Source organism: Madurella fahalii, assembly GCF_045866475.1.
Source record: "Madurella fahalii IFM 68171 DNA, scaffold_6, whole genome shotgun sequence".
NCBI classification, from domain to species: domain Eukaryota; kingdom Fungi; phylum Ascomycota; class Sordariomycetes; order Sordariales; genus Madurella; species Madurella fahalii.
The window spans coordinates 3,858,643-3,871,860 of NW_027263976.1; the positions used below are offsets into that span (position 1 = coordinate 3,858,643).

The following is a 13,218-nucleotide window of genomic DNA, read 5'->3' on the forward strand; positions in this document are numbered from 1 at the left end:
AGCATGAGATACGAATAGAAGAGATCAGATACTGGCTGACTGACAAGTTTGCCCAAGGTCTCCCACTAGCACCTCGTCACAAAGCAGAACTTGTAGAGAGTGTAACCACCCGTTACTTAGCGAAGAACTTAGTACTTCCCCGTCACTCTCCTCCCTAGGCGGAAATACTTATATGACTGGAAGAGGCTCTGCCGTGCATAAGTATCGGCTAAGGCACAGGAGGCCGCTTTCCCTGCTTTCGCAACGCGATACGCGTTGAAATCTTCGCTGATATCGACTTGCGCTCCGTAAAAAGCAACCATACCAAAAATACGGCGGCGGTGGTGGGCAAGGTAAAGGCCCAGTAGACCCAGAAGTGGCCCTGCACGACCCTCGGCTGGTCCCACTGTAGCGATGGCATAGCGAATAAGGCAGCGAAGAAGGTGGCCGGGAGGAAAGCCATGGTCATGACGGCCACCGTCTTCATGGACGCACTGTCCTTTCTGGCTGCTGCTGCGAGGTCGATGCTGGCGGCAGCGTCCCGGTGGGTGAGGAGTGCGAACATCTAGCGCCATGTACCACGTTAACTCACTTCGTCCCAATGAAAAGAACTGCGCTCAATGGCATCAATTACCACGCTCGAGAGGCGTTCGGCCCTCTCTTTGAAGTATGCTGTGTACTCGAGATATACGGTCAACTGCCGCTCTAACGCCGGGATCACCTCTGCGAGCGCCGCAAGACTATCCTGATATCGTCGCAGAGCGTGACCCGAAACCCCGTAATATTCGCGAGTCTCGTACTCCATTCTTATCCTCTCAAGCACGAAGGTGGAACCCTTCTGATGACGGATCCGGGAACCGGCATGTGTCGCGATTTCGTTGATTGCCTGCAGCCAGCTGGTAAGCTGGTTGATGTTGAGCTTCTTGGCAAGATCAATGGGCTCGACACCGCGCCAGCCAACGCCATGTGGCCCAAACCCGGTTTGTTCCTCGATATGCCGGATTGCGTCTAGCTCCCAACCTCCGGCCTCGCTGTCGTAGAACTGCAACAGGAAGTGGCAGGAAACAAAGCAGAGGACCGACGGCGTGCTTATGTGATTTTGGTATGCCGATAGGGCGCTGCAAAACTTGTCAAACGTCTGTTTACGGCGGTCTAGAAATAGCCCAATTGTCGTCATGGTTCTGGGTTCAAAAGTCCAGACAAGAGCGTAGAGAGCAGTACCGATAAACCGCGTCAACCGGAAGCCATCGCAACGATATTCGTGAAAGCCGTCATAATCACGACATATCAGATACTTTACAACTGGATTGGCCTTCATCGACTCGAGGATCTCTGTGAATGTTGATTTGGAGATGACGAGGGTGATGTCGAGCTGTCGCGGAATGCAAACGAGCTTCAAGCTTGCTTCCGGCATTGGCTTTGGCGGATTGTATTCGGTTGCAAGGAGCCAGTCACGTAGATCATCCGGATGTAGGTGACGAAGCACTGAGCGTTCAGCACCGTCCCGGTCGTCGGCGACAGCACCGCCAACCTCGTCGGACAAGATGCTCAGCTCAATTGCACTGTACGTGTAGTCACGCCACGGTTCCGAAAACCGTTGCTCCTCTTCGGAAACCGACTGTGCCAGCAATCTCATACACTCCATAGTACCCTTTTAATTAGCTTTCAGGCCGGCTGTGCAGGCGGGCTGCGGAGTGAATTGTTGACTCTCGCCGCGTTGCGTGGTTGTGGGAAATAAAGGAAAATAAGGCCGACCAGCGCAGAAGGAATGCTTTGGAGACGGATTTAGGCTATGATGAAGAAAAGCGGGCAGGAATAACAAAAGTAGTTGATTGTGTTGCGAATCAAAGAGAACAGGCTCCAGGAAAGCACTGTGTGCTCGCTGAAAATGCAGGGTTCTGGGGTTATTCGACCACGTGCTTCGTAGTCATTGGCTTGATAATACGATAATTAGCATGGGTATCCCATCAAAGGTTCCCCGCGGGCAAGAAGACGGAGTTGGAACTACAGTACCTGACATGGGGGGAGCTAATATTTACCATAGCCTCCCTATCACTCTCGGAAGATGAGGGCGCTGCTCTGGGTATGGGTAATTGGGACGGTTGGTCTTTAGGGCTAACGAAGGTAACCCACTGAATTGAGCACTGTCTCCAATCCGCTTTCATCGGCCATTGTCACACAAACTCAGTATTACAGGGCAGCGGCTTGATCTCCGACAAGAAGTAATTACACCTCGCCCGAGGATGCGGGATTTCGCCGAGTTGAAATAGCTGGCCACATATAACTTCCTACGTCGATCTTTGGTATTGACGTATCGTGGTTCTGCAACAGGCACGTTCATCTTGATGCACCACGCGGACATGGTTCAAATGGGAAGAGAAACGAAGATGTTGAATTGGCAACCTGGACATATTGCTCGAAATCTGGGTTGTTTGCAATTGGATTATAAAATAGTAGTGGTGCCGATGTTGATGCCTAGACGGAATTATTTACTACTACGTCGTATCATAGCGTCATGTTTATGTCATTGATTCCAAGCCCTGACCATTAGGCAAGAATTACGGGTATAAGGACGGTTCAACAGCCTCTACACTGGAAAATTACTGGTATCAGCACCTGAGACGTCTCACCGTTTACAATCGAACATGCCCTTGGGAAATTTCGCAGCCAAGCAAGCCGAGAAAGCTCTCGGCCATGGCGACGAAGACCGAGCGACGCGCACGGATATATCTAACCCAGATCGCGAAGGCGGAAAGTATGCCGACGACAGCGGAGAGAAGATGAAGGCGCTGGCATGGATGGGCAAGAATGATGTTCGCGTTGGTCTGTAACCCACGGCTCCCTCATAGCAACCTTAATCATCTGTGACGAGAGAGTGCTCAGGTAGTAGCTAACGGCTTTCCAGTCGAAACCAGCAAGCCACGAATTGTTGAGGATAGCGATGCGATTGTGAGGGTGACCGGCACGACGGTATGCGGCAGTGATGTTCACATCATGCACGGTCAAATTGTACAGGTCGAGAAAGGAGACATCCTAGGCCATGAGTTCTGCGGCGTGGTTGAAGCCGTCGGTTCAGCCGTGACCAAGCTCAAACCCGGAGAGCGAGTCGTCAACAGTTTTGTCATTTCTTGCGGAAAGTGCCGGTATTGCAAGCAGAAACTCACGACGGCTTGCGAAAACACCAACGCTTCAACTCTTCACGAGAAGATGTACGGGTCCCGCATGGGCGGCATCTTTGGATACTCGCACCTCACTGGCGGCTATGCCGGCGGCCAGGCTGAGTATGTGAGGGTTCCGCTCGCCGAGAACAACTTGATGAAGCTGCCCCATTCTGTGCCCGACGAGAAAGGTCGGTGGTCTGTTTACCAAGCTGCCTCTCTCAGTTTCCATTTACGGCTGTAGCCTTGTCTAAGCACTGATTAACAACGATAGGCATTTATCTCTCCGACGTGTTGCCAACCTCGTATCACAGCGTGACCTACACCGGAGTCCAAAGAGATGACTGCGTCGCTGTCTGGGGCCTTGGCCCCATCGGTCTCATGGCTTGCAAGTGGGCATTTCTGAAGGGAGCAAAGCGGGTCATTGGCATTGACAACAACTGGCGAACCGAGTATGCGAAAGACAAGATCGAGGGTCTCGAGACACTCAACTATACGACCCTCGGGAAGGGTGAGCTCGTGCATACAAAGGTCCACGAGATGGTCCCTGGTGGAGTCGATGTCAGCATCGATGCCACTGGTGGAGAGTACGCCAAGGGGTTCGCCCACAAGGTAGAGTTGATGATAGGAGCGGAGCAAGATACGAGTGAGATGGTCAACGAGTGTATTATGTCGACTAGGAAGTTCGGGGCTGTGGGCATCATTGGCGACTACGTGGGATGTGAGTACCCGCCGACCGGTGCTTTGCCATATTACACTGAAAGTTTCGGGTTGTTCTAACAAATATGTAGTCACCAACCATTTCAACATCGGTTCTCTGATGGAGCGTGGCATCCGTCTCATTGGTTGCGGCCAATCTCCAGTTCACAAATGTAAATCTGTCCCATTCCAAGCACATAATGTTCTGTCAACGCAGGCGCTAAATAACAGGCAAGACTGGGAAGAGCTGCTCGAAATGGTTGAGAACGGAACAATCGATCCCACCATCATGCTCACACATCGTTTCCGAATTGACGACATAGCGAAGGTATATCACATGCAGGAGAAGCGGGAAGGAGGCCTTGTAAAGTGTTTTGTGGAGACGCGGTTCTCTGCCCGACATGCTGAAGGGACCCCAGAACTGACAACTCTTTGACTCTGTATTGTAAAATCGCACCAGTACTACCCCTGGAGCTTGATATATATCAGCCTAGTCGCGTGAGAGTTGTACTCATATCCGTGAAGTCCTTATTGTACGCTGATAGCAATGTTTAAACCTGCTTCCTAGTTAAGTACTACCTCCCGCGCCAACCCTATTGATCGTGAGGAGAAGTCCGTATAACCAAGCGCGCCGAATATACCAAGAAACAATTTCCGAATTGGATCTTGACCAGACGTGGGGGGCGCAAGTCATGGATTTCTGCATTGGCTTTCACATAAGTACAACCAAGGGGTTTATATACTCGTGTCTTTGGCCTGCAAAATACGAAATCGCCTTAATAACCACGCCGTTTGGATGACTGAACATATCTTTACAGATAAGTAAGTAGTAGCTACATCTCAAAACGACAGTCATCTATATTCGGTAGAGAGGGCGGAAACGGCGTTCCATAGAACAGTGGGACCTATCCGACGTACTATGAAAGATGATATCTAAACTCAGGGCAGTCATACCTAAGTCTGAACTGACGAAGAGGTTGCCTATCTTGAATCATCGTAGCTCTATAAAAGTAGACCCGGTGGGGGGGTCAGGCTCTGGTAGTAGTGAACTAAGGTGATTTCGATGTCTTACTATCACGGCATAATGATAGAATAGATGGATAAATTCAGGGTTTCCGATACCGAAAGTGAATCCGCATGATAAATAAGCAATGAAAACAACAACAAGGTTGGTATTAGGGGTATTAGAGAAAATACCGCCTTGATCCACTCTTCCAATGAACCGAGCATTCAGGGGTAATTAGTATATCGGGTCATTTAACAAACCTATGGCAACTCTATTCAGCCCAATATCCATACGTTGACTTCAGATGTTGTGTTGTCGATAAAAAACGATGCTTTGCAAGTACTACTAGTAGTATTATTAAACCTAGCTTTCTGAGTACGGGGTTGCGTTACGCTCGAGTTTAGCCGCCAGAGCAAAAATGACAAGAATAGACAAGGTAGGCCGGATGAGTCTGAATGACGGCCCCGAATATCCGGATACACGAGCCTGGTATAATAAGTAAATACGACCTCAGATCAGAACAGACCAGCATTCGTTCACCTGACACCTTCCAACAGATATCTGATCTCCACACGGGTTAGGTATACTTCCCCTGCATCCGCATACCTTTATCTCTCGCCACCCTTCGACACCCTCTCTAAAACCTTGCCACTCGCTTCCCATGGCCTTCACGATGTTCCACACATACCTTCTATCTTGTCTCTTAGCCATCTCCTGCCTCACCGCCACAACAACCGCAACAACCCCTGCCCTCAGAGAAAGCAACGACCCGCTTAAACTATGGGAAATCACGCGCCTCACAACCTTCTCCCCTTCAGGCCGGCCGGGAAGCTCCCCATGGCCCCTCATCAATCTCACTATCTCGGACCCAAACTACCTTGTCACGTCAGAACAACACTAGATGCCGCGGCAAACTGCAGCACAAAGTGGACTTTTGACTCGCTCCCTTATGATCAAATCCAAAACTGCACGGCCGTACCGTATGGGAAGTGGGGCTTTGGGATGAGGGAATCCGATTCGGCGAGCCCATCACCGACGACGGATTTTGTGCTGCAGTTTACTTTGGATAAGGGAGGGGAAGAAGTGTGAATTCGCGAAGCAAGGTTTGTTATTAGGGATATGCGCGGATTGTGCTCGGCCAGTGGCGTGTGCTAGTTTGGGCTGAAGGAGGAGATGGTGCCGTTCGTCAGAGAAAGGAAAGGGGTTGATGGAAGCGATCGGGCGTTCACGAATCTCGGGTCCCGGGAATTTCGACCCACCCTACCAATAGTGACTTTCTTACTTTATAAACCAATGTTTACTAGATCCAGGTTTTCAGACTTCTCTTGTGATACTAACCCCATTGATGTGCATGCAATATTGGTAAAGCAAAGTAAGAAAATACCCCGATTTTTCCTCTTCGGGAGATAGTACGAGGTGATAGTTTCTTAGAGACTAGGATCATCGAGGCTTTCGGAACCTCAGACGCTTGAATAATAAGGATCGAGCGTACTTCTACATGGTTTGCCAGTCAAACCAAACCATCTAACGCCGATTGGCTGTGAGTCAGGTGGCTCGTCGGGGCTGAGCCGACCACATCATGATCACTTCGGGCACCCAGATACTTTTAGGCCGCACCTTTTTCAATTCTAAGCTTCCCACCCACTTCAACGATAAAGTTTCCCGCAGCTTAAGACAATTATCGTCACTCCGCTACTCACAGTAATATCGCCCACCAAGTTTCTCCTTCCGACACGACCAATGGAACCGCTCAGCGCTCTTTCGGTCGCAGCAGCCGTCGTCCAGTTCGCTGATTTTGGCTTCCGCCTGTTGAGACGTGCCCACGACATCTACATGTCCCCCTCTGGACAGTCAACTAGGGACGTTGAGTTATCCACCCTGTCGCGCGACTTGACAACCCTTATCAATGCGGTAGAACGCAAGTGTCGCGAAAACGGGATTGACGAGAACTTGGACGACGTCTTCGTCCGGCTGTGTCGCCAATGCCGAGAGACAGATGACGAGCTTCAGGCCGTCATCGGCAAGCTCCAAGCTCGTGGCACAACAACAATCTCTCGAGTTGCCTCCAGCTTGGCAGCTGCGTTCAGACAGGTCGCTACCGATGCCCATCTCCACGCCCTAAGCAACCGCTTAGATCAGATCCGTCAGCAAATTATGGCAGCTCTACTCTCGCTGCTGTTGGGCGAAGCACAAAAAAGCGGCCTCGATCTGCGCCAGTTTGCGAGGCAGCAGGCCGCCATGATTGCCACCCTAGATCGGATTGACGAGAACACCCGAAAACTCAGTATCGATGTTGTGGAATTGGTCGATGTCGGATCTGGACGACATGACCGCGTCCAGCTAGACAACATGGTCTGCTACGTCCTGAGTGACAAATGGGATGCGAACGATTACGCATTGTCCACACAGATCGATAGACAGAGGGACCGTCATCATCTCGATCACGTCTACCAACAACTTTTCTTCGAGAGCATAGGGAATCGCGAAGCCGACATTCCCAAACAGTTCGCCGAAACATTCGAGTGGATATTCAAGGAGCCCCGGAAATGCAGCGATGAGCAACCTTTGTGGTCGAGCTTTCCACAATGGTTGGAGGGCGATTCGAGACAGATCTACTGGATGACCGGCAAGCCCGGCGCAGGGAAGTCGACCTTGGTCAAATTCATCGCCAACGATCCGCGGTTCAGGAGACATCTTAGAGTCTGGGCAAAGGATTCCGAACTACTGGTGGGTCTGTTTTTCTCCTGGAGTGCAGGCATGGAAAAACTCCAGAAGACACACGAGGGGCTCCTCCGGACGCTCCTCTTTGAGTTGATCCAGCAGAAACCTGAGCTTGTGGCAATCGTCTTTCCCGCCCGCTGGTTTCTTCTTCAATCATTCAGAGGTGCCGCCCTTCCTCCCATGAGTTTCGGCGAACTTGTGGCGGCATTTCGGAAAATCTTGGTAGCAGCTGGGGAGAGCCTGAAACTGGCTTTCTTCATTGATGGCCTCGACGAGTTTGATGAAGACCATGGAGAGCTGATCCGGCTCCTTCAAGAGACTCGCCATACGGCTGGCGTGAAGATCTGCGCGAGCAGCCGCCCTTGGAACGTATTCAAGGATGCATTCAGCAAGAACCCCATGCTTCAGCTCGGAAACCTGACACGGGAAGACATACAGCTATTCACAAAGACAAAGCTTGAGCTGAGCCCAGGCTACCAGGACTTAGCCGCCACCTCTCCGTCTGCGGTGCGACAAATTCTTAGCGACTTGGTCACTAAAGCCGAAGGAGTCTTCCTGTGGGTTTCTGTTGTCGCGGACCTTTTGGAACGCAGCATCAGGGAAGGCGCAAGGATAGCCGAGCTTCAGGGTATTATCGACAGCCTACCCACTGAAATGTCGGATTTGTTTCGCTACATCTGGAACCGAACCGGCGCGCAATTCCGCGCCGAGGCGTCCCAGTACTTCCAGGTTATGCAGGCCTGCGAGAAGTTGGGGGTCACTCTCAACGGGTTGACACTCTGGTTTGGGGATAACGATACACCTGTCGATATAGAAGCGGCCCACATCACAGACCAATACTTGGCTAGCGTGATTAAGACCCTGGAACGAAGGTTAATGAGCAGGACGGGTGGCCTTCTTGAATTATTCGGTTCCTCGGGCGTCGCTAATATCCGAGTCGATTTCATGCACCGAACTGCAAGTGACTGGGTTCGAAACAACTGGGAAAGCATCGTGGCAGCTACAGCCATCATGGTCGACTTTGATGAGTGGCTCTGGATCTTCAAAGGCGCGGTGCTGAGTCTCTCCCTCGACACAACATCATCCACAACGGGTCCCGCGTGGGTGCCGAGTCCAAAAGTCTTCCAAGCTGCTACTCTCGTCCGGAATTCCAATCCCTCAACGTTGGAGACCTTTGCCAAGACTCTCGAGCGTCTTGAGGGAATCACCAACGCTAGGAGACGTGATCACGTGGTGGATGGGGGTATGCGGAGTCACAATCTCGTAGCAATCCCTTGGGGCAACGCCTTCAACTCTCGCCAGCCAGCCATCTATTGGGCGGTAATCGGGATGAAACCTACCACGCTGGGAGCTTACGACTTCAATGATATTCTCGGACTCGCTGCCCGCATCCCAATCGCCGCGTACGTGACATATAAAGCATCGCAGGACGTGGTTCGCTTCCGGGAGTCAGCTCTCCGCTCTAACGTCTTCGAGTGTCTCATTTATGGCTGTCCCCGGGGAACCCAAAATAATATGGTACGGCTAGATTTGCTGATGTTTCTTCTGCTACTTGATGATGGAAGCTGGACTGAGAGGTTGTTGATGATTAGAAAAAGGGTGAAGAGTGAGCTGTGCAGTCCAGTGCGACGTTTCGGAAATTCGCGGTTCCTCAGCTTAGTCGTAGGCATGATCGACGACCACATCCCATTGGAAGCACGACTTGAGGCGAGATTTGGAAAGGGAAAGATGACGAGGCAGCTCAACAGGATACTGAAATGGTGCAGAAACACTCATCTACACCCACATACCCATCAAAACAAGGGCGAGGGCAAAGGCAGCCAAATGCCAGACTGACATGATAATTAAACAACACCGCCATAAATTGGGTTCCTGCAGCCTAAACAACGTCAAAACAACATGTGCAAATAGAGCTCCCTCTGGTCAGAGGGAGGTTGCTTTGCACGCAAAAGAAGTTCGTCAGTTGAGCACGCAACAAGTGTGAAAAAGAGTGCTGAATTGATTGTCCTGTCTGCTGGTGGAAAAGTAAAATGGGCCCACGGCAAGTTCTAATTAGCCCCCCGGGGCGCTGTCCCAGTAAATGTGTCCCTCTGATCAGAGGGACCTGTCCTCTGGGGACAGTTTCCCCAACTCAATACTCCGGCGGTAGCTAGGGTGAAGTTATCATACGGGGAGACACATGCAGCGATTTTGTCGGGCAGATTCGGATCTTCCGAGAGCTCTATCATTAACACGGGTGATAGCAGACTTGAAGTCATGATACTCCGCTTGTAACCGCAGCAAGTACTGGGCAGATCGCTCCGGTCTGATCCCTGTTGCTGCGGTGAGCACGAGGCGGAGCAGGTCCCAGTGCGCGCTCCATCGTTGCCAGATACGGACTGCGTTAAGCCATTTACGGGAAATGCTTGTATATGTACATGCATCCCAACGTATGCCGATCCATCAATGACGGCGCGTCCAAAGGGCTGAAATAATCCAATATCCCAAACTTGTCCAATGCCAGCGGAAAGCGATTGACATGGCACCTCCAACCACGAGTATATAAGCTGACCACCTCACCGACTCACCAATGTATCACTCTGACCACTGCAACCATCTCTTTTGCCTTCAGTCCTACAACCTTGAGATTTTCCGACCACGACCGCATCCAAATGGGCCACGCCGAATCCAAAGCCGTCATCCCGCAGTTTCCCGCCGAAAGCACGGCGAAAGGTCTGCCTCGGAGATTCATTGCCGCCTATAAGAAGTCATGGACAGAGATAGCCGTCACCCTCAGCGACCCCGACTCGGAGCCGGCCTATGTGGTCACCTTGGACCAAGGCTGGTACGGCAACATGACGATGCACAGCGGACCCACTGTCGACCACCAGCCACTAGCGGCCGTCAAGCCGGGCGGCAGGATGCGTCAGGATTTCTCCATCACCCTGCCAGCCCTGCCAGGCGAGGGATCCGAGGGCCGCACAGAGGTTCTGCGGTATGTAGTTAGCTTGAGAAGGGAAATGTTTTGGTTCGCAATGGAGGTGGGGGAGGGCCGGAGCCGACGACTGGAGAAGTTCGAGTGGCGGCGCTCACATGGCAGCGAGGTCAAGAGCCTTGGGAAAGGGGGCTGGGGGTGGAAGCTGGTGCGAGTGGGTAACGACATGTCCGAGAGCTATGCCGGGGAAGAAATAGACAGAGCCGACGGGTTAACCAGCGATGGGAAGGAGGTTGTCGCTGTATGGGCGAATATCACCGCAACCCTGACGAAGATTGGCGAGTTCGAGTTTAGGGGCAGTGGAGCCACCGGAGAGCTCGGCCAGCAATGGAGCATCATGGCCGCTGTAAGTTGCATGTGCATCTGGCAAAAGAGCATGCAAACCACAATCACAACCGGCACGGCGGCCGCCGTCGTGTGAGCCCGTCAGCTCAGCCATACCTCCATAGACTAGAGAAGAAGTAGTAAGAGATAAAGCTTGCTCCTTTCTTGGTACTGTACCACATGTAATACTCTTGGTTCCTTCGATCCCGCAAGTAAAGAGTGTGGCAAGTTAAACGCCAGTAGAATACTAAGTTGGGGAATCAGTTCTCTGGCATCGAGGCCCTCTCAAGGAGCGCGGCACAGATTAGATCAATGTGCGTTAATACAAGTAGCACACCACTGGTTTCATAGCCAATCACGTTGATGGAATAAGCCTTCACTAAAGCATAGTATGTAATAAAACAACGATACTTTTCTCAGTGCCCAAACTCTCGAACGGACACTGGGAGTTCCAGCTTGTTATTTGCTTCTTGTTCCACAGGGCGTAAGCCTGGATCAACCAGATTAGTGTTAGTAGTATTCGACATAAGCCTCTGTTTTGAATTAGCTTTCTATGAAGAAGTATGTCTTGTACGGATGTGAGAGTCTCACTTCTAGTAACGGCGTGAATATAATTTTGACCAGCCCGCAAAGGCCAATAGTAAACGGGATCAGCTGGCCAGTCGTAGCAACGTCGTACACATCCGTAATGCCGTTCCAGTGCAGGGTAAGCTCGATGCCCAGAATCGAGTATACGAGTGTACCCGCCTTGAGCGCTCTCGCGACCTTCATAAGCCTGTTCTCGGCCCTATAATGCTGTGAGACCGACCGATTGTAATATTCACAGGCATCGACACCCAGCGTACCATGTGCCACTTTCTGAGTCCCCGGTGGTATTATTAAGAAGGGCTGGCCTCGGAAATAGCCGTAGTTGGTTCCTGCGTGCCGGGGAAGCCACACGTGCGACCGACAGGACTAAGTGTGCTATTACTGAACCGAAGCTTATAGTGGCCACAATTGACAGGGCAGCGAAGAAACCCGTAACCCTTCGATCGTAGAGAGACACCTTCGCAAAGAGGAAGCCATATGTGCCGCATGGAGTCTCCAGGAAAGTGCCCCGGTACATGCCCCGAAGCCAGAACCAGGCGCAGTAGGCGGCGGCCGCGGTGAGCAAGCACATCATGATCGACAGATTTAGAACATGCGACACAGTGTCCAAGTCGAACCTCCGAATGGGTGCATTCTTTTCCCTTGTTCCCGAGATGACGAAGGACCCGCCGAAGATGATATAAGTGAGCACAAGCATCTCAGCGACATGGGTGGGGTCGGAACGGGCTGTGATGACGAGGACGGCTAGGAACACGGCAAAAAGGAACATGGTGTAGGACTGCGAGAGGGAATTGTCGCCCTTGAAGCGGAAGCCGACGATGATGAGGGCGGAAATCCACTGCATGTAGACGCCGAGCCGGATGCCGAGTCCATAGAGGTCTGATTCGTCTTCAAAACTACATTCCTCGGCCCGAGATTCTGGCAGGATAGAGACCGAAGGAGCCATGAGAGCGGCGTTGCAGTATGACTTCCGTACTACAATATATTAGATGCGTGCGAAGACAGGAAACAACTGCAGTGCGTGCCAGAGGTGCGGGGGCACGGCGTTCGGATTTTTGGACAAGTTCCCTGACGGGATAGGTACAGTACATGGAGTACCAGAAAAGTGGGTCAACATGTCCCCCGGCCCCGCGTCAACCGAAGCCATCCCAATTAGTACCAGAGCTAGGTACTGTACTGTACCTAAGGTGCTTGCCCACCTTACGAAGTCATCCTAGCGAACGCGCCGGTGGATTGATGGTGTCCCCTCTAGTACCCAGTTAAGAAAGGGCCGGTAAACTCCGTAGATGCCATGATCAAGAAAGTGACAAGCCTCACTCTCAAGCTCTGGTCGTAGTGGGTGTGATGTTTTCATGATGGGGCCTGCTCTGGGAAGAGCTTCATCTAGGGGGACTCTGACGAGGAACCGCGAACTTACACATGCTACCATGATACGATCGAGAAACAAAGGTGTCGGTGATAAGTTGCTAGTGTGCGATTGTGAAAGATTTTATTGCCCTGGACGCGGATCGGCATTCCGAAATAATCGGGCAGAGTCTTAACCCGGTACTACTAGATTTCACGTTCATTTGACAAGATTACGGAGCCATCTTCGCTGGAGACAAGCAAGGACCGGTTTTTCTTGATTCGATTTGGCATGATTCGGGAAATGAGCATTCCACCCTGCAATATCGGTAAACTAAACTGTCGTTTGGCTCAATGCTGTTCCCTCTTGAGCAGCGTCTTCTTCCACCATCAAGATTCTTCGCTCACAACCAAGCGACCGGAAA

The 13,218-nt window shown here is 51.6% G+C and overlaps 5 protein-coding genes across 5 annotated transcripts; 3 read left to right on the top strand and 2 right to left on the bottom strand.

The window, feature by feature from the left end:
- Nucleotides 1-208: 208 nt before the first annotated feature.
- Nucleotides 209-1,624, bottom strand: MFIFM68171_11158 (uncharacterized protein; the record flags this gene model as incomplete). Its single annotated transcript, XM_071066577.1, has 2 exons — nt 209-544; nt 614-1,624. 2 exons carry the CDS (start codon nt 1,622-1,624, stop codon nt 209-211), a joined length of 1,347 nt encoding a protein of 448 aa, XP_070922678.1.
- A 1,000-nt stretch (nt 1,625-2,624) lies between these two features.
- MFIFM68171_11159 (Alcohol dehydrogenase-like N-terminal domain-containing protein) lies at nt 2,625-4,272 on the top strand (the record flags this gene model as incomplete). The annotated part of the gene is made up of 5 exons (XM_071066578.1): nt 2,625-2,802; nt 2,885-3,328; nt 3,412-3,858; nt 3,929-4,009; nt 4,073-4,272. The coding sequence occupies 5 exons, from the start codon at nt 2,625-2,627 to the stop codon at nt 4,270-4,272; spliced, it is 1,350 nt and encodes a 449-aa protein (XP_070922679.1).
- Nucleotides 4,273-6,582: 2,310 nt separating this feature from the next.
- On the top strand, nt 6,583-9,173 carry MFIFM68171_11160 (NACHT domain-containing protein; the record flags this gene model as incomplete). Its single annotated transcript, XM_071066579.1, has 2 exons — nt 6,583-9,081; nt 9,156-9,173. The coding sequence occupies 2 exons, from the start codon at nt 6,583-6,585 to the stop codon at nt 9,171-9,173; spliced, it is 2,517 nt and encodes an 838-aa protein (XP_070922680.1).
- Nucleotides 9,174-10,214: 1,041 nt separating this feature from the next.
- Nucleotides 10,215-10,958, top strand: MFIFM68171_11161 (uncharacterized protein; the record flags this gene model as incomplete). The annotated part of the gene is made up of 1 exon (XM_071066580.1): nt 10,215-10,958. One exon carries the CDS (start codon nt 10,215-10,217, stop codon nt 10,956-10,958), a length of 744 nt encoding a protein of 247 aa, XP_070922681.1.
- A 446-nt stretch (nt 10,959-11,404) lies between these two features.
- MFIFM68171_11162 (uncharacterized protein) lies at nt 11,405-12,395 on the bottom strand (the record flags this gene model as incomplete). Its single annotated transcript, XM_071066581.1, has 2 exons — nt 11,405-11,648; nt 11,707-12,395. The coding sequence occupies 2 exons, from the start codon at nt 12,393-12,395 to the stop codon at nt 11,405-11,407; spliced, it is 933 nt and encodes a 310-aa protein (XP_070922682.1).
- Between the last annotated feature and the right edge of the window lie 823 nt (nt 12,396-13,218).